The 18,313-nt window shown below is 45.8% G+C and overlaps 2 protein-coding genes across 2 annotated transcripts in view; one reads left to right on the top strand and one right to left on the bottom strand.

Annotated features, from left to right (window-relative positions):
* LOC148322164 (uncharacterized) overlaps positions 1 to 18,313 on the top strand; it is a 101,426-nt gene that overhangs the window by 52,185 nt on the left and 30,928 nt on the right. The window lies entirely within an intron of this gene.
* c1ql1l2 (complement component 1, q subcomponent-like 1-like 2) lies at positions 3,194 to 17,936 on the bottom strand. The gene is made up of 2 exons (XM_088317776.1): positions 16,941 to 17,936; positions 3,194 to 4,499 (listed from the first exon to the last, which is right to left on the bottom strand). Exons 1-2 carry the CDS (start codon positions 17,547 to 17,549, stop codon positions 4,320 to 4,322), a joined length of 789 nt encoding a protein of 262 aa, XP_088173902.1. The 5' UTR covers positions 17,550 to 17,936; the 3' UTR covers positions 3,194 to 4,319.

Raw genomic sequence — 18,313 nt, 5'->3', positions numbered from 1 at the left:
CTTGCGGACAATCTCCACGGTTTGGTTTCAGGAAAAACATACAAATCTGCAATTCTCAGTTTTTCTTTCAAATCTGAATTTTGACTCACAAACTGCGACACCAAAATTGCTTATTTGGTGTCTTGTAGCTTATCGTGCCGTTTCACACTCAAGCAAAAAGGTTGATATTTGCTAAACATGTGAACCTTTTAGCCCAGTCAAGAACTTCTTTCCACGGGGGACACTCCCCAAAAAAAATAAAGGTCGCTAATGCACTCACTCTGAAGGAGAACAGGCGCAGTGAACGTTTGTTTGGAGTGTTTTTATCTCGCCTTACAGTTTTCTCCTCCAGAGATGCGGCGTTGCAACATGTGAGAATCGCGTGGTGGTGATGGCGGTCGGTTTGTTTTTGTGTGAGGGCGGAGAACAGGAAGTGGGAGGTGAGAAACACTCAGTGCATTTCATGCTGTTTGTGTCCACAGCTTGTAAAACTTGGCGCCATTGCCGTCGAGTCGGAGAGACACATGTCGAGTTAAAAAGGTTGCAGGTCCGAGGGGCCGGAGTGAGTCCATTGTGTTGTGTTGTGGTCCTTCTACAAGACGGCGGAGTCCACTTTTGAGTTAGTCTTGGATTTCATTGCGACTTGCACGGATTCAAGGTTCATCCGATGCTGGATGTAGCAAAGCAGCCCCAAAACATAACCGAGGTTTCCTCATATTTTGGGCCACGTCAAAACTTAAAATATAATGGAAATGAAAATTTGGTGACTTTTTTTTTTTTGTATTCTTTATGTTATAAAATGCCAATTTGCAAGCCATTAAATGTGTATATTTAAACACAACACTTTATCCATCTCCGGGGATTGATTATCTATTTTATTTCCCCGCTGAGCAGCTGTACTGAGTTAATTTTAATACGCAGCAATCACAGGAGGTGTTTTAGTTGGTTTAAAAAAAAAAAAAAAAAAAGCCTCTGACTCTTAATTGCATTTACCTCCTCTGCCCACAAACTCCAGTCTTCTACTTTATTATTGGCACATTCTGACTCATCGGCTCCTTCTTCGGCTTGGCTGCTATTGTGTGTATCATTAACTCATTGGCTTTGTTACCTTTTTGTACGAAAGCCCAGCGCTGTGAACACTCCTGTATTGCAAAAGAGTTCGTTCGACATGCACAAAATAAATCGCAACGATCCACTAGACGAATAGGATCTATGTGGCATAGTTATAATGCGGATATTTGAACACAAATGGTGCAGCAACACATGTAGGCAGACAATAGAGCATTACCCAGAGCAATATTTCATTTCTCCTCTGCAAATAAATGCCTGTAGACCACTCGGTCACTTACACATTTATTTATTTATTTTATTTTTATTTTTTTTTGTGGGAAGCTCCAACAAATGATTGGCATTCCCTTCATCCTCAAGCATTTCCAAGGCACAGCTGTTTTGAAGACCGTACCTGATTACCATTTTGCCCTTTGCATGCCGCTGACGCCTCACCTCAAGTGACTTCAGAGGGTATTTTTGGTGCACCCTGTGGGCAGGTGTTTTTTTTTTTTTTTTTTTTTTTTTTTTTTCTCCCTTCTTCGGTGCCACCGTCTACACAATTAGTGCACAAAGGATCGAGGCGTGGATGAAACGATACAGCCGGCGAGTGAGTCGCTTCCCTTAAGAGCAGAATATTGCCGAGCCGTGTCACATCCCATTCCTGGCAGTCCTGAAGAATGTCCAGTCCTTGACGCTTGTCCAATCCAAGCTGCTCCAGCTTCACGCCAGCTAATCTCTCTTGACGCCTCGCGCCGCCCCCCCCCCCCACGGGGGAATGGCAACAACCCCCCCTCCCCACTTCCACTCCAGCCCAAATGGGCCCCGGTCCGTCTTTCTTATATCGTTATTTGCCATCTAGCCTGTCTCCATTACTCCCCTTTGTGGCTTTGTCTCCTCTCTCCATCTGTCTCCGTCAGACTGGATTGCAGTCTTCTTCTATCTGGCTCAATCTCACCTCACTCTCCTGCATCGCGCCTCTCTTGATGAGAACCTGCGATTGTCAAGTGAGCGATAGCCCCGCGTTTCCTTGAGGGCCCGCCAGCGAGACGCGCTAAACTTGGAGGGCGTCTATCTGCGAGCGCACCTTTCAAGACGAGGAAAATAAACAGCAAAGTCGTTCCCTCGATACTCGTCGCCCTGTGCCTGCGTTAGGATTTGACATTTTGGGAAGCGCTCGCTCATAGGATCCCTCGCACAAACAAGACCGTTGTTATTTTAAACACAACTTTAGTTCAAGAGGCATTGTTTACACTCGAAATAAGATCCCGGAGGAGTCCGGGAGCCTGAGCTTGGGGGACTGCAAAAAAAAGAAATATTACTTTGAATTATTAAAAAGTGCATAGCTACATATCGGGGCCAAACATAATAAATACATAACTCCTCCCATTCTTAGCTTTGGTTCAATTAAAAGCTCTGATAAAATGATGACTGGTGTTTTTCATTTTATGTATTTTTTTTTATTGCATTTTTCCCTTTTTGAAAATTTTTTAAAACTCTATTAGTTTTTAGAGCAGGTTGATTTGCTTTTTTTTTTGTTTTATTTTGTAGTCTTAATTGTTGTTTAGGTTCTATTAGTTTTATTTTTGTTTTAGTTTTTTAACATATATGGAATATTTAATATTTATATTTTCAATTTAATAAACATAAAATGTCTTCTTTTTAAAACACCCTCTGTTTTTATTTTATTGCGTTAACGGAAATGTTTTTCAATTATTTTAGTCATTTTGTTAGTTTTTAAATTTATAATGCAAATAATTACAGTAAATACTGCAGTCTGTTTTTTTGAAAATAAATTTAATTTAAATTTGATAATTTCCAAATTCCCTCGTTAAAATACAACTTTTTATGCCCGTTGACTTTATTCTCTTATGATTATGACTTTTAATCTTGACAAAAATACATATCATTGTTTAATAAAAATAAATAAATAAATGATAAAAATCTGAATTGGTTTCATTTGCATGCATGTTACATTAGTCATGTAAGAATTTCTCCCTCCCAATGCCCAAAAATATGAGAACCCCTCGACCATCGATATGTAATTAGCAAGGATTCCTGAGAAGCCATCCACTCAAAAAAAAAAATCCCATTTATTATTTAAATGTATTCAACAATTCCAAAAGATAAGATAGACAAACATGTCATAGAATTCATTTACAAGCTTTTTTTTTTTTTTTTTTTTTTTTTTTAGTTCATTTCTTTCTTCTCCTCTTCATATCTGTTGCACAATCACATCATGGGCTTGCTAAATAAAATATCATTGGCTGCAGCACAGGAGACGACCGCGGAGAGGAGCATGGAGCGATGACGCGCCACATGCTGTCATGCACGCACTTCTGATGGGTGTGCGTGCACACACACACACACACACACACACAAACGTGCAGTCCGATGGTCCTGGGCCGAGCGTCCGGGCTGCCGTTGAGTAAATATTAACACGTGTGTCTGCGATTGGCGCTGCTAATGAATTGAGGACAATCAGTGAGGCCGCAGACGCACTCCTCTTTCACGTTTGCTTGTTAGCTACGAATCTGCTTTCGCTTCGCTTGCGCGGAGACGATCTAAGCAGAGCTAGAACATCTAGAAGACACTTTGATGAACCCCGATAGCAGCAGCAGGACATCGCCTCGCGTGTGTACAAAAAAAAAAAAAGGGCGGTCTATATACGAGAGTAGTTTTTCCATCGAGTTGGGAGGTACGGTGCGGAATTTGATCGTATGAACACAGAGTCACCTGCCACTTCCAGAACATCTCTTGGGGATATCTTCACAAGGGACAATGATATGATCTTTATTTATTCATTTATTTTTGTTTATTTCTGTCAATCGGTGCGGATTATTATGCATCTCTACCAAATCAAACGACAATCTAAGGTTTCAATTGCACGCAACGACACTACGGATTCCAGTCAACTCGGCTGTGGAGAGAAGAGGTGTGACGAGATGAAGGAAGGGAGAGAAAGAGACGCTGTTGGCGAGGAGCTTCCGACACATTGGCGCTGTGGCGGCGAGTGCTTGGAAGGTTACCCTCCCTCACAACCCCCCCCAACCGGAAAATGTGCCCCCTCTGGCACCTCTCGCCTCTCTGCCAGTGTGTCCAGGCCTCGGCTGCAGCGCCCGGAGGAAGCGGAGGGATGTCCGTGATGATGAAGAGAAGAAGGAGGTGAGGGGGGCGGGGGGGCTAGAAGGCCTGGAACACGCGTTCCCTCCACCGCACAACTCTTTCCTTCAGTCGAGCTGGACAGTCTCTTTTTTTTTTTTTTTTTTTTTTTTTTTCCCCGTGACGTGCGCTCAGTCGGCGTAGAGGATGAAGCCCGAGAAGGTGCTGTACTTGTTGTTGTTGCCGCCGTGCGCTTTGCCGCCGTCCAGCTTGATGTAGACCTCGTCCCCGGCGTCTAGGTGGAGGATGACGCTGTTGGAGGCGTAGTCGTAGTTTTGGTCCGCGTCTTGGGCGATGGCGCTGGCCCGAACCTGGGATGACATGCGTACGAGTACATATGTGCAGATTAATAGGATGATTTTGGACTCAATGAAATTGGATCCTGCAAATTGAGCTTGCAGCTAATTTACAAGGTCACAATTTGTTAGTCTGTATCCATTTAAAAAATTATAACAAGCAGTTCTTAAAAAAAAAAAAAAGTGTGTAGTGTTAATTGCCTCTTAGTGTAACAGTTGTCGACATTTTAGGACATCGGAATCGTTGTCACATTTTTTTTTAATCATGTGTAACAAAACTAATGCAAATAATAAAATACAGGACGAGGATCCGTTCCTGGATAAAGACACAGCAAGAAAATTTCGGGAAGCATTCGCCACATCACGTTTCGACCACGTGAGGAATAACAATAGAGGAAGGAGACAGATTTGCGTTTTCAAGTGGGAAATTCAGACACTATTTTGACTTGGTGTCGCTGTACTGTAGACAAAGTGTTATCTAGCTTCAAAACGCCTTCCAGTATTCCAAAAAAAAAAAAAAAATCTTGTATCGTAGCAGATTTAAAAGGTTAAATGTGCCATGATGATATTAGCTGGAAAATAAAATAATAAAAAAAACTTAGAAACAGTTAGGGATGATTGGAAGTTTTTGCATGGCTGGGGGTCCTCGGCTCACCTAACAAAAAAAGAGTAAGTTTGTCTGACTTATGTCTTGCTGGGCCCGAGGCGCTACACATCCACCTCCCCGACGCAAGCCTGATCTTGAGCACATATCAAGTGAGTTCGCCGACGTTTCGACCTTATCGGCGATTCGGATTCTATTTGTTCCCAAAGGCTCGTCGAAATTTGGCTTCTCTCATTTTTGTCATATTCCTCGGGTTGCGAGACGTGATCTTCTGACTCTCATTGAAACTCTCGCTCCCGCTTTCATGAGGTAGCGCTTCACGGTCCGTCCACTTTCCCGCCACTCTGCCGCAAGGTGCCGTGTACTTCGCTCCGGCACCGTCAGCCCCGATAGGCCAGGCAAAATTTTCATTTGGAGCCCAAAACGGCCTGTCTGGTTCTTACGTGGCGAATGGTAAAGAGATGGACGATCACTCGGCCTTTTCTCCTCCACCTTCTCAACCAGCTTCCGGAACATCTGGCCGTGCTTCCACTTACACCAGCCTCGTGTCAAGTTTTTTGTGTTCCACTGGCGGAACTTTCGTAAATTGTCCCCGGTTGCCTTAAATGAGGAAACTCAGCCGAGCTTATGCCGTTTCCTCCACGTCTGCCAAAGCTGGCAACGTGACATTTGGATCTTGTTTGGAAATAACAGAATTATCCCGGAACCTTAACCAAAAAAAAATTCAATATCGCTGGACAAGCCGGAGCCGTCGCGTTGCCAAACAACATCTGCGCGAGCAAAACAACGACAGTCTGTAATTGTTCCAACAGAAGCTGCAACAAGATGGACCAACACTAAAATGTGGCGAAAGTTACAAACGGTCCGGCACCAGAACCATTTTATTAACTTTAAAAAAAAAAAGATCATATTTATTCGTATCTATTGCTAATAATTCTTTCATTAAAAAATATAAAAGAATACAAATGCTGCTTAACAGTAAATTTATTGAATTGAATTGAAAATCAGCGCTAATTAATCACACACAATTTTTTTCTGCGATTGTTCTCTCGTTACGACTATAAAGTATCGTAACGCATATTTTATATATATATTTTAAAAAAGCGGGTTGGTTATTATTTCAGTCTTTGGCTCAGCGTAATTATCCGTGACCACCTAACAAGCCGGAGTGCATCAAGCGAGTTAAGAGGAATAGAATTGAACCAAAAGATCGTTATCTTCACTTGGGGGGGCGAACAAAAGCAAGCGCACTGTACATCCCGGAAAGTCGGCGGCAGTTAAATCAGCCCATTAGTCACTTAGTCGGGCCAGCCAGGTCGAATCAAAATCAATCGCTTTCTCGCATCCGCCGTATTTTCTCGAGGCTCATTATCAGCTCTCCTACGACGGCGTTGCCGCCGCAGCGCCGCTTTAAATCACAGCCTTTCCAGCTATTGTCAGACGCTGTTGAGCATCGCCGATAATTACTGGCTCTCGCCGAGGCGGCCATATTGACCAGGGTGAGGAACGGAATCCCGCAAATGGAGATAATTCACAGGATCCTCTCAACCTTTCGATAGGTTCGTTTTTCACCTTCTGCTTGAGTCACGTGAGCTTTAAAATCAAGAAAAGCCAAAAAGAGAAAGGTGGGGGGGGGTTCAAGCGAAAGACGTGAGGGTCCGCCTGGGTCACAAAATCCAACACCAAAAATTTCTGGCAGCACTCCGCTAAAAAGCATTTACGTGTTCAGGTGACATATCTGTTTTGGGAGCCAGTGCTGGCAAAAGCAGGTAGTCTGGAGGGGGAGGGGGGGGCCCGTGCTAAAGGACGCGAGGGAAGGTTGCGTTGCAAAAATGATAAAAGCTTCTGCTTGACTGTCGACTGCTTCTTAAAACTTAATGTCGTATTTCAAATTGATCTTTTTTTTTTTTGTCCTGTTTTTCGTCTCCAAAAATAAGCAAGATTGTGGATGCAAAAGGGAAAAAAAAGTCATTACAAGTAATTGATGAACGGAAACTCTCCACGTTTTCAATCAAATTATGTAAAACTCACAAAATTATTATTTTCATCGTCCAAGTAATCACAAAGTTTTCAATTAAGTCGTGTAAGATTCACAAAATGATCCATCTAACCCTATTAAAGTCTTAAAATAATTGACAAAATATTCAACTACATCGTTTAAAAATGACAAAAAGATCCATCAAATCCACAATACCACAAATTTTGCCTCTGAACACAAAGAAAAAATAATCGACTGAGCGACAGCCCGTAACTTGTAAGTCAAGGTAGCCAGCGTTGTCTATATAAAATATTGTACTTTTCTTTTGACTGTTTACTCGTCTGATTAAATCGGGCGCAGCTCATATCGTTGCGCAAACACAAGCCTCGCCGTCGTGATCTGGCAACGTCGGCGTCCAGCGCACATTAATAATAAGCCGCCGCGCGTCCCTAGCCATGCAAAGTAAACAGCTTCTTATTATAGAGCCCCCCCCCCCGCCCCCCCATCTCCGTGATGGCTCCGGAGGATTTGTCAGTTAAGATTTTAATGAGACTTTATCAAAACATTTGCTTTGTAGACGATCGCACACACACGTCCAGATTTTCGCCCATACCATAAAGACCTTTTAATTATTATCTTCATTTGCTCATCTGTTAAAGTGACCTGCTTCTGATCGGGACTCCTTTGGGAGAATTTGTCTCATTTTGGGGAAGCGTTAGTCAAGGTACAAGAAATGGTTGACTTTCTTTTCAATATTCAACATGGATTCTCAAGATTTTATCCGACATTCCTTTTTGACCGATACGACGTATTTTCCTGTAGGCCCGGATTGATTAATGAATTACAACGGACGACAAAATAATGTTCCAAATTTTTTTAAAAAGTTGTAACGTTAAACAAATTCTGAAGAGCAAAGAAATTTTAAAACAGTAAAATGTGCTACCTATAATTCATATCTTTAGTATTTTGGGTCGATTTTTTTTTTTCATTAATCAGTTGGTGGAATCTGCATCAGCCTCCAAAAAAAAAAAAAAAAATCCACATATTGCCAGTTCAGAGCCGAGACAAAAGTAGGGTGGGTTCCAAGCATATTAGCACCGGTGAGTCACAAAGTTGCTCCTCCTTCTTCTCCGAAAAATATTGGTCAGAACCAGATGTGCACACAGGTGGTGCGCCGGTACGCAAGAACCCGGAAAACATGCGCACCCGATGCAACTAACAAACTTTGCTGCAGTTGAAGTCAACCTGCCGAGACCGCTACCCGTCGCTAATTCGGCTAAATTAGCGAGCTGATCAAGTTCAAATCATGAACCCAACGCGCTGGCTGTACATATTTCACCCAATACGTCGCAGCAAGCGGGCCTCCCCAAGTGGCGACGCAGCTCGCCGTTTCCCCGATGACGCTCTTCTGTATATTTCGTTTCTTCTTCTCCGCTCGACAGCTTTTTATCTCGCCTCGATGGCTAAAACTTGTTCCCGGGAATAACGATCAGGAAGGCGGCTTGTTACGGCGCGAGCGGGACAAAGCGAGGCCGAGTGGCGGCGCGTGACCTTGACACGGCGTACGGCGAGCCGCTTTGACAAGGCAAACAGAGCGTGAGGCCGCGGGGCTGCCAAACGAGGTGTCAGCTCATGTTGTTGTCGTCGGCGGCGCTCGCATCCGTCAACGCGAAGGCTTTGATTGAATATTCACTCTGCGCTCGGCCTTAATAGATAATGCATGGCGGCAAGAGTTCAGCGCGCATTTCTTTCAGCGGATGACAATGAAAGGCGCTTATCAATAATGACTTTGTTTGTGTGAGGCGAGCGGTGTGGCGAAAAGATGCTGCTGTATTGTACACTTGTCGATGAAATACTTTTTCTTTGGCGTTTTTAACCAACTGCTATTTATGGAAATCATAAAAGTTTGACGTCTGTGGATACGAGTGGGGGCTTGAAAGTCTCACGGGGGACGACGGGGGAGGGCGTTGTCTGATCTTACGAGAGGCTTTGTCGGCGTGACAAGGACGCGTCCCCCAGGCGTGTCTGACGGCGCTTTGTTGACTTGATGTCGAGCCTCCATTTTGGCTCGACGACTCTATTGGTCCTTCTTCAATCAAAGTGCACCGCTGCCTAATTGTGTTTGAACGTTCCGGTCGTCCGCTGCATGCTTAATGGAGACTCACGGCGAAGCAACCACACACACACACACACACACACACGTGCACAGTGACGAAAGAGTCTGCGAGCACGCTCGCTGGCAACAAAATGAGTTGTAATTCAAAAACTGTGTCAAGATTCCGTCTTTACGATGATGTAATGCTCATAAATGACATCATAAATCTTATTAAGTACGGAAGTGTAAATGAAAGCCCAGATGGGTGATTGTTTACGCAAACACAATTTTTACTGTTAATTTTAAATTATTAATAGCGGTCTGCCCGTGAGAGCTGTTGTAACTTGCCCCGTTAACCAGTGGTAGCCTCGCCGCCGGACGATCTAACGAGATCCAATTTTTTGCTTACTTTCTACATACTGTGGTACCTTGAAGTTCTGCGTGAGTATAATTTTTATTTTTTTTTTGTGTAACCAAGCTCGAAATTCAAAGTACTCATATAAAAAATCCGCCTGAGCCCTGATGGGGAAAAAAAAATACATGTGGTTTGTCACCACTAGCCTATTGCGCCACCCAGAGGTCTGGAGTGGAAGAGTGTCACCAACAGGATTCTTTTACCTTCCTGGCAGCGTGAAAAAAAATCTCACCTGGGGCCCGTTCACGTGTCGTGAAAATTGAAATGTTCTCCTTTCTTGTTTTTTGTGGATTTTCCACAAATATTCTGGCTTCCTCTATGTGACGTGTGATTGGCTGGCAACCGGTCCCGGGTGGTTTTCCAAAATCTCCTGTTGTCAGTCCGTCTAACGGTCGAATTCTTAATCCAGTTCACATTTTGAATCCAAACAATAAACGTCCCTGCGCATTCTTGTGTTCGTAACAAACTCGCGACGGCGTTTTACGTCGAATTGTTGTACGTCTCGAGGCACCCAATTCCAATTCCATCGATCGGACCCCGGATCCCGAACGTTTCAAGCGTGAAAGCAACTAAAGCCGGCGGGAGCGCCGGTGGAATCCTGACAACACGGACGCTCGTGTCAGAGGAGGCCTGATTGAAAACATGACAAGGGGAGGAAAACCGTTAACGGGAGATTTGCCATCTGTCTCCGGCAGAGTCGGAGAAGAATTAATTTCACCGGCTGTCTCGTCTCCTTCTGAAAGACGACTGCCGGAGCCTTGCCGGTGTTTACCCGAGGCGAGTGTGGTGCCACGGCGATTCGTTAGGAGAGCGAGGCAGCGAAAGATCGCGTCCGGAGAGCCTCGTCAGCGGCAGGAAGCAGGGGAGGCTGCAACGTTGACCCCGTGGTCCGGTTCGAGCGCCGCCCTTCACTTTCTCGCACGTCTGACTCATCACTTAATTAGCGAGCCGCACCGTCCGCCTCGAGCGCCCACACCCAAAACGCAACGGTGGCTCTCAGCGGAGTCTAAAAACAGTCAAAGTCAACCTTTTGTTCACTCCGGCGATTTCTTCTTTAGCAGGCTTGCCTTTAACCCTCCGAGCACCGCACTTTGTGTGGAAAAATATTTCCCAAAAATGCTGCTGCTTTTAAAACAAATAAAGAAATATAAATAGAAAATTAAATATTACATGTTGAATATTAACTCATTCACTGCCAGCCCAGGTCAAATGAAAGTACGTCTATATCCGTCAATGGTAGTGAATGAGTTAAATATTAAATATAATACTCATTTTTTTTTTTTAAGTGAGATAACATTTATCTTTTGCTTTTATTATGTTGGACAAATATAGCACTTGCTCTTTACTTTTTTTCTAGTGCCAGAATAAAAAAGATTTTTTTAAAATCAAGCAAATGGCGGGAATGTCTCTATTATACACTTTAACACTTTTAATGTGAAAGCAATATAAAATCTATTAAACCTGCACATTTTTTGGGGGGGGCGTAGTGAAGAAATAAGCCGAGGGTTAACCGAGGAGGCGGAATGTGCAGACTGTGAGTCACGTGACGCCACCGACTCGCTGCTCCCCCGCCGAGGTAGGACAGGATAATTGTGGCTATCGCTGACGACTGAATTCGGAGGAGGGCGGCTAAATGTCAGGGGCGTGGGGAGCGATGGCGAGAGGGATGTTTGCATAAGAGGGGCCGGGGGGCACTTGTCGATCTCCCATATGGCCCTCATTATAATGAAGGAGCCTTGTGAGTCAACACGGTCGCATTCTTGACTCACGATGCCGCGCTAGACTGTCCTGTTTCGGTCCTAATGCTCATCTATTTATATCTTCTCATGCTCTGCAATTTGAGGCAATTCAGGAATCGTACTTGATTGGCTCTGGCAACATGGCGAAGAATGACGTCTTTCTCATTTCAGCATGCTTACTGAAGGTGAAGTGGCATATTGTCTCTCTTGACAGATTGCCAAAATGCTCTGCGGTCCTCATGGAGATTTCGCTTACAAACGAGCACAGGATCGTGCCCAGGCCTAGGCTTTGAGTTGTTGCCGGGTCAAATCCATATTGCTGAGCTGTCGCGTCTAAACCGGCGAGGAATGGCACCAGGCTACTTCCTGTTTGGTTGCTGAGCAACCAGTGTCCAATATGTGTGCTATCGTCACTACGCGGTCCTGCAGCGGGTGCAGCGCCACCCGAATGAAGCCAGAACCAATTAAATGCGGTTAAATGGATATAATGTCTTTCATTTTTCTGTTGTTGCGTGAACTGTTGTTTTATTCCGAGGAATGTCAAATTACAGATGCGGAAAGAAATCTGGCTGATATGTTCTCAAGGTGGTTCAGAGGGTGAGGACAATGAGTGTTGATTTTCTCAGTCTAAAGACTAAAAATGGAAAGTTTTATTGGCGCTCCCGTTATCCTAATTATTTCGTGAAAGGTGGTCGTCTCAGCCGTCTTTTTCTAGTCTTGGCTTAACGACAATAGCAAACATGGTTGATATTCTCATGAATGCATTGTGGGAAAAATTGCCTCTAAAAACTCGGCTAGCCCAGGACATGAAAATCCGCAACATGTGGGAAGCGGCTCAGATAATGGATGGATGGATGCTTTGATCAAATCCTCAATATCACCCCCCCCCCCCTTCTCTGATGTCCACAGCGACACGATGTCATCCTGACATTTCCTCTCTCTACCGTATTTTCCTGACAATCTTCATTTAACAGCTCTCACGGGTAATTAGGCCCCAAGCTCTAATGTTCCACTCGGCGGAGCGTCGGCGCCGGCGTCCAATTAGGGATCGGATCCAGGCCAGAGGTCCGCCTCCGCCGCCCTGCACCACGTGACTATGGAGGGAGTGGCGCACGGTTGTTTCGTTTGTGGGATGAAACGTCACAAAAAGAAAACAGGAACACACATGATTTCTCTCTCTCTCTCTCTCTCTCTCTCTCTCTCTCTCTCTCTCTCGCTCTCTCTCTCTCTCTCTGTCTTTCTCTCTCTCTCTCTCTCTCTCTGTCTCTCGCTCTCAGCAGATCAATACTGAGACTGAGGCTCAGTCTCTCTCTCTCAAACCCAGTCTGTCGTTTTTCAAACAACGGCTTTCTGTTACACCGGGCACACACACACAGAGGCCTCTCAGTGCTCATCACCCCCAAGAATAGCAGCTCCAAACATTGCCGGAATGCTAAAATCAATCAAGACTTGATGGGACTTGTGCGTCTCAGGCCAAAAGAGAAAAACTTTCAAATTTCTCTTTTTGTCATCTGGCACGAAAACATATGTCGACAACCTGCATCCAGATGGCTCCCACATTCCGCGCCCGGGCTGGGTTTCCTCGTTTCAATGTCTTGTTTTCACCTGAATGCACAACAAAGGCGGATAAAAGAGGGACCCCCAAAGGCACTGTGGAGCAGCTCATTTGTGCGACGCTTAAAAAAAAAAAAAATCAGACGGAGCGGGATGCATCATGATATCATTTGTCAGCGTAGTTTTTTTTTTTTTTTTTTTGGGAGTATGTGCGAGTGCGGGAGGCGGGGGGGGGGGGCCGTGGCGAAAATTGCGAAGGAAGCGCCGTGTGCACGAAGGACGTTGAAGCTTATTAAAGGAGGAGACGGTGATTATTCACTACGGCCCTCTGGAGGGGCCGACGCTCCAGTCGTTGCTTTTAATTAAGTCGGAAAGTGTTTTTGCGGATTAATAACAATATTAAGAATGCTTGGAGTGGAGAGGGGAAGTGCAAACACATCCTGGATCTTGCTCGCGTGTTTTATCTTGACAATTCAATTGAGTGGGTGACACAATAGCGCCATCTCATCTTCTTCCCGTTTTAGTCGTCCTCGTCACTCCGACTCGCTCCCCCCCTTTTTTTTTTCACAGAGTCAAAGCAAAGCATCGATTTAGGATCGCTCGAAAAGGTTCGGAGTCAAAGAACGGGCGCCGGAGAAGCCCAACGATGACGAGGGGAGGAAGAGGAGGAGAGGAAATTGGCTGTGCTGAAAATAGATTTGTTTATCTCCCAGGGAGCTGGAGAAAAGTTCCGGGGACAATGCCGCGATTCTCTCGGATGGCTGAAAGTAAGCTTTTGAATGTTGTGTCGATGTTTGACACGGCTCGGAAAAGGAGTGGGCGCAGCACTTTGCTGGGGTGAAACGGCGCCGCAGGGCATGCCGACGCCGCCGCTCCGCTGCAGCCCAAAGATGATAAAATAGTGGCACTGTACACTCTCTGTGCGCTGGCTCCTCTTGTCCCTGTGCACAGTGCGGCTTTCTGCTGCCTTAATGAGCTGAGCAAGGCGCTGGTACCGCTGCACAAGCGCCACCTGGACACCCAGCGCTCCGTTCGCTAATGTGGCCCAGCATTGAGAACCAGTCGACACCAAATGTTCAACGAAAGCGACTTGAGAGGCCGTCGTCATATCACAACCGAAGAACAGCTTCGATCACACACACAAAAAAAAAATGCTGTTGTTTTCCTAACCCGTTCTTAGTCAATTTTGAGCTTATTGGGTTACTTTTACCCAGCGTTGGATTTTGGCGGGCTGAAAAATGGAAACTAGCTGCCGTTTTGAACACCTGTTTTGTGTCTTCTAGAGTTCAAGTAAATTTAATGTGATACTTGCATAAATGGGTTATTTTAATACTAATCAACCCAACGTTGGGTCAGATCGACCCAAGTATAGCGGGTTGTTATTTTTGACGGTTTATCATGCCACTGAAATCAAACTCTTTTCCCGACATTCTGGTTCAAATCATCAACTCAATGTGCTGCGTAGAAATGACAGATGATCGGCTTGGTCCCTTTTGGACCCAAAACTGGGATAACTATTTCACCCAGTTTGGGTTCGTTTTAACCCAACAATTTGCACATCTTTGCAGCTAGGCCTGGATGTCTCGCAAATGTCTGGACTGAACATTTTTGATATCTTCCTCCCCACGATTAGCATTTCAAATATCTTCAATTTATTTCTGTTTTGCAAGGAGGTCGATTGTCATGACAAATGCTAAAATCCAAATATGTCTGTTATAAATTTGGCACAAAACAACCCTACCAAATTTGAATGATTGTAAAAAAAAAAAAAATTGCAGACTAGACTTTGTTAGTCAAACACAGAGACGTGGCAATTTGAGCACAAATGGTGGAGCAACATATAGACAGACAGTATACCATTACTCACTGGCATTTTTTTTTTTTTACCCTTTGTGAAAAATGACAGCAGCTTAGTGAGTTAGTTGTGTCTCTCGACTGCCCCCACTTTATTTAAGCGTGAAAGGACAGACAAAGACAAACACTTTCCACTTTATTAGCATTGTGTGGGCCCCGAGAGATGCATGCAACGTGTGTGTATGTGTAACTTAAGTGCCTCCGCAGCCCCCCGCCCCCCTCTTGGAGAGCACTATAATGCCGCAACAGAAGGTGTCTTAACTCCAACATATGTTCTTCCTCCCCGATTATATATCGACGCGTTCACGCCCTGGCTATAAAAAAAAAAAAAAATCACCGTGGAGTGAGACGCTGCACCGCCCAGGTTGAACTTGACGAGGGTGAAGGAGTTAACCTCTACCTGGCTGCCTTGATGAGTGCAGGGGGGGGGGGCGAGTTTGTTCGTGCCGCAGAGTCGGTGGCGCTCGTTAATTCAGCTCCAATTTGCACACAGAGGCGGCATCTCGAGACCTCGGCAGCCTCCTGCTTTGTTCTAAGCGTGTTGGGCAAGTTGTCATGACTCATTTGCATATGCAACTTGGACAAAGTTACTTTGAACGAAATGCATATTGCAGTTGGGGGAATATTTGAAATGAAGGACAATTTGTGGACGTTGCCGATTGACTGTAAACGATATTCTATTTACACGACGTGCACAATGATGATATGATGATGCTGCGGTGCTGGGGGTGTGCCACTTGATTAGGGACACCTGCAAGGTCAAATGAGATCCAATACACGAAATGCAAAGACAACTCTGCTCAGTTTTGACTGACACGGTCGGCGATGTGCTCACCGAACAATATTCGTGACTATTGACAACTGTTTCTATTATTTTGAATGCCTCGTTGAGCATAATGAGCGGCAAAAGTACGTCGAACATATTTGAATGAACTCATTCTACGCCATATTTTTAAATGTGTGGCAGTTTAAATCAAAAGTGAACATTATTATCTTGGCAAAAGCAAATTATTTAACAGCGCTTATTAAATCGTCCATAAGTCCCTGATCAGCTTTCCACTAAAAGCTGAGCCTTGTGGAAATGAATTTATTTCCATATTAGACCCAATGAAAAAAAATATGAAAAGTTTTGCGTGCATTTATTTGTCCTGTTTTCGGCAAATTATTTCTTGTGCGCTCACTGACACGTCCACCTTTTTGTTGAGTTTTTTTTTTGTTTGTTTTTTTAATGACACTGCCACATTTTATGACGGGAGCCTTGACAGAGTGCGAACTGCGCGGCAAACACGCACATTAGTGACCCGAGAGGACCCCCTCAAATGAAATTAGTGCCTCGTAAAAGTGATGCATAGAAGCCCGAGAATCGCGCACATGGACGACGGATGCCATTTTCGTGGCATAAGAAGTTTCGCTGCTCTTAACTAAGCGTCACTTTAGGTTGCATTCTTGTTGTTTTCAAGGCGTGGGATTTAAATTTGTCTGATGCGAAAGCCCAAAAATAAACTCCTTGTGTTGATCCAAATAATTGAAATCACAAGGAAAGGAAGACAGGTGTGGGTAGACTCTCCGACAGTGGGTGGTGGATTGAGGTGGATGTTTTGGAAGGGGGGGGGGGGGGGGCTGTTGGCTGGCAATGTCAGGACGCATCATACGCGGACGGGGGGTGGGGGGGGGGACGACACAGTTTGCAACCAGTCAACACATTTTTATCTCCAGGCGAGCTGCATGCCACAGATGTACGCTCGGCACGCGACCGGGGCAATTATACACTCATGGGACATTTTATTAGGTACACCTGCACCCATCTAATACAGTCCAAAAACTCTGCCTCTACAAAGCTCATAATGCATTTTTTTTTTTATATATATATAACATTTTATTTGGTGGGAACTATGTGCAAAAGACATTATTTTGGAAGAAAATATAATTTGTTACTCATGTCTATCCATTGTCTCACATGCACATAGGAAATGACGGTTAAAAAAGGCGTAAGTAAGTAATACATATATGATAATGTAAAAGGTACATTTATTATTTTGGTTGTCTGACCTCAAGTAAGGTCAGGAAATTATTTTTTTTCTAAATTAACAATTCATATTTGTTAAGGCAGACAAGAAGACGGTACAGCTTTGGAGTTTGATCTCATTGTGCAAGTAAACGACTTGAAAGCGATTGATGGCTTTAGAAGGCGAACAGCAAAAGTTTCCGAGCACTCACCTGTCCGTTCTTGCAGAGGTCAGCCCACATGCTGGTGCCGTCGCCTCCTCTCATCAGCACGTGATAGATGAAGAAGTACGTGCCTGGAATGCTGCACACAAACTTGCCGGCGATGCCGTCGTAGTTGTTGCCCAGGTTGGTGACCACGTCGTCAAACTTAAGGATCTCGTAGCCCTCGTGCGGGTTCTTGAGGCCGGCGTAGAAGGCCACCCGAGGTACCGTGCTGTAGGTGGCCGTGCTGATAGCTCCGTTTCCCCCCAGACCCAAAATCCCAGTCCTTCCCTGGTCCCCCCTGTCTCCGGGAGGCCCCGCCGGTCCGGGCGGCCCCGGCTCGCCGGGCGGCCCCGGCGGCCCCGGTTTCCCCGGCCTGCCGGGCTTTCCCTGCGGGCCCTGCAGGAGCGTGGAGGGCGGCAGGACGTTGGCGTGGTCGCTCAGCGCCTCCGCCTCTGCTTGCAAGCCCGTGGAGCTGGTGCTGCTACTCGGGGTTCCCTTGTTCAGATACGGGTCGCACACCATCCGACAGGTGCCCAGCATCTCATAGTGGCTGGGGTCCGTACCCACGGAGCTGACGAGCACGGGGATGAGTACCACCAGGACCAGGACCAGCATAACCCCCACGGCGGCCGCCACCAGGGTCTTTCGCCCGATGCTGAGTCGGGGAAGGGGCTGAGCGGCCAGCGTGGGTCTCCCGGGGGCGGAAATGGTGACCGGTTGGTGTGGGGAGCCTGTCGCCGAGGAAGAGGACCCGCAGATCCTGAGGAGGGGCGCGATGGGTGGAGCGGCGGGCGCCAGAGACCCACATGCACTTGGACGGACCTCCCGGCTGCGCTCAGTCGGTGGCGGCGCACGCACAAACCACTTTGAGGAAGCCGGCGCGCACTGAGCCAGACAGTCAGCGCGCACTTCCAAACACTCTCTGACTTGTGAGCGGAAGACAGAAGGATGCGAGAGGGAGTCCGCAGGGATGGAGGGAGGGAGGGAGAGAGAGAGAGAGAGAGAGAGAGAGAGAGAGAGTGTGTTGCGACCACCAGATGTATGTATGTGTGTTTTGTGTGTGGTGAGTTTTTGGAGCCGGATTCTCAGGCTTGGATTCTTATAAGAGGGGACCCCCCCCCCCCCTCCCCGCCCCTCCCCGCTCTCCCCTCCCCCTCTGCTCTTCTACAGAGTGAGAGACAAGAGGGGCTCCATCCTCTCCTCCCTCCCTTCCTCTCTCTCTCTCTCTCTCTCTCTCTTTTTGCTCATCACTCACTTCTCTCTTCTTCCTTGTCCAACTCTCACCTCGCTTGCCCTTCCTCTCATTTTTTTTTATTACCATTTCTCACTGTTGTTTTATCGTCTCATCAGCCTTCAGACTCTAAAAATAAAGAGAGCGC

The sequence above is a fragment of the Idiotropiscis lumnitzeri genome, chromosome 15, assembly GCF_059441095.1.
Source record: "Idiotropiscis lumnitzeri isolate Australia: NSW breed Sydney's pygmy pipehorse chromosome 15, RoL_Ilum_1.0, whole genome shotgun sequence".
In the NCBI taxonomy this organism is placed as follows: Eukaryota; Metazoa; Chordata; class Actinopteri; order Syngnathiformes; family Syngnathidae; genus Idiotropiscis; species Idiotropiscis lumnitzeri.
The sequence above is the reverse complement of the archived record's forward strand: the minus strand, read 5'-3'. Positions and strand labels throughout refer to the sequence as shown.